General features: G+C 39.1%; 1 protein-coding gene across 1 annotated transcript in view; it reads right to left on the reverse strand.

The window, feature by feature from the left end:
- The window catches only part of Arhgap21 (Rho GTPase activating protein 21), a 126,187-nt gene that overhangs the window by 64,491 nt on the left and 59,721 nt on the right, over window positions 1-1,975 (reverse strand). The window contains exon 4 of the mRNA XM_005354739.3: window positions 561-576. Coding sequence (XP_005354796.1) covers window positions 561-576 — 16 coding nt within the window. The remainder of the gene's footprint in view (window positions 1-560; window positions 577-1,975) is intronic.

Genomic DNA, 1,975 nt, shown 5'->3' on the forward strand with positions numbered 1-1,975 from the left:
GGGGGGGCATGCAGCATTAGGAAGAACTGAACTGGGGATGCAGCATTAGGAAGAACTGTGCTGGGGGGCGTGCAGCATTAGGAAGAACTGAACTGGGGATGCAGCATTAGGAAGAACTGTACTGGGGATGCAGCATTAGGAAGAACTGTACTGGGGATGCAGCATTAGAAAGACTAAGAACCACTGCTTTAAAGGAACTGTATGCTAGGGATGTAAATTCATTGTAAAAACAGCCTTGTGGAGCAACACTGCTGAAGCATTCTCTTTGTTTTCCAGAACAGGGACATATACGATACTCTGTCCTCCTACTGAATGCAAACAATACAGTGTTTTTTAATAGACGATGTGTATTTCTAACTATTACTATTATTACTTGATTCTTTGGCTATTAGGAAGCTTAAAAGCAAACTCAGCTTTTCTTTTAATAATGACACACAGAACATATTTATGTACACTGAATCTCCTGTCAATCAAATTAATGTTTTTACTCAAAATCTATCAGTTTCTTTGAGAATCTCAAGTGTTTGGATCATATTCATCCCTCCCCATACTCTTCTTACAACCACTCTCCTTTTCCTACCCATCCAACTTTGTACCTTTTTTTAAATTAACTTATTTCTTACTATTTAGTGGCAACATGGTATTTCTGTATGTGGACAACTCCGTTTTGAATAAGAGTATGTATAAAATGGGTGGGTTACCCTTTATCTACATGTTATTATTCCTCTCCAAGTTTCTTTCTCTGAGACCTGGCCCCTGCAGGTGTTTCCATTAATTCTTCCCATTCAAAGCACTAACTACATCCAATTAGTTCAAAGGCTGCGGCAGATCCATCACCATCCACACACAGCTTCCTGGTTATATTTTTCTAGATTTATTAGGCATGCATTTTCCCCGTAACAAGCTATGTTGCCATATCTGCCCCAGCACATCAGCCTGGGACGTGGTGGGAAGATGACAGAGCACGCAAATGCCTTTTGCTCGCACCCGCACCGGTACTTGTTCCTCCACTGTCCCTGCTCCTGTCACAGCAGGAGTGTTTGGAACTCGTCCTAAACCCTAGTGCATAACAGATGGTGACAGGAGAGCCCCATCCTGCACAGGTGACATCTATGGTTCCTGCTACCTGGCCTACACCCTCGGATTATTTCAGACAATAATGAAAGAAATTATTTCCTGTCCATGTTAACCCTAAACATGACAAAGCAGGCTGTTGAGACACAGACATGACGAAGATCCAATAAGGCTATGTGGAGTAGATTCCAATAAAATTACTCAGCTGGCAGGGGGAAGGGAGATAGCATTGTTAGTACCCATACGTACATTAAAAAAAAGTCAGGCAAAGACACAGAAAGAATATTCTGTATTGTTCTACTTGACAAGAAATTCCAGAAAATGCAAAATTCTCTATTGACGAGAAACGAAACGAGTTACAAATACACAGAAATATATAGAATACACAGAAACTTTCCAAACTGATGGAATGCATATTTTTAAGTCATATCTTGATGGGAAAGGAAGGTTCATGGGTTATATATTTATTAACTCTCATACAACATATACTTATATTGGTACAAATGTGATATTATTGGTAAAAGCACATTAAACTTGAACTGGTAGTAAGAAAACAGACAAACCAAGTGAATAAACATCTTTCAAGACAAAAACTAGCAGAGTTTCAACAATGTTGAGGTCACAAGTTACAAAAAGAAAAAAGGAGAGAAATAAAGACTATAGGATTTTAAGGAAGAATCATAACTGAATACAAAGTGGGATTCTAGAATAACAAAAAAACAAAACCAACATGACAGTGGAAAACTCAGCAACACTGAACGCTGTAGCTAATATACTAATACTTATCAATGTTAATTTCCTAGTTATGCTCACTGTATCACAGTTATGTATACTTCTAAGAAGCAAGCCTCGGGGCTGGAGAGATGGCTCAGAGGTCAAGAGCATTGCCTGCTCTTCCAAA

This window comes from Microtus ochrogaster, chromosome 16 (genome assembly GCF_000317375.1).
Source record: "Microtus ochrogaster isolate Prairie Vole_2 chromosome 16, MicOch1.0, whole genome shotgun sequence".
NCBI lineage: Eukaryota > Metazoa > Chordata > Mammalia > Rodentia > Cricetidae > Microtus > Microtus ochrogaster.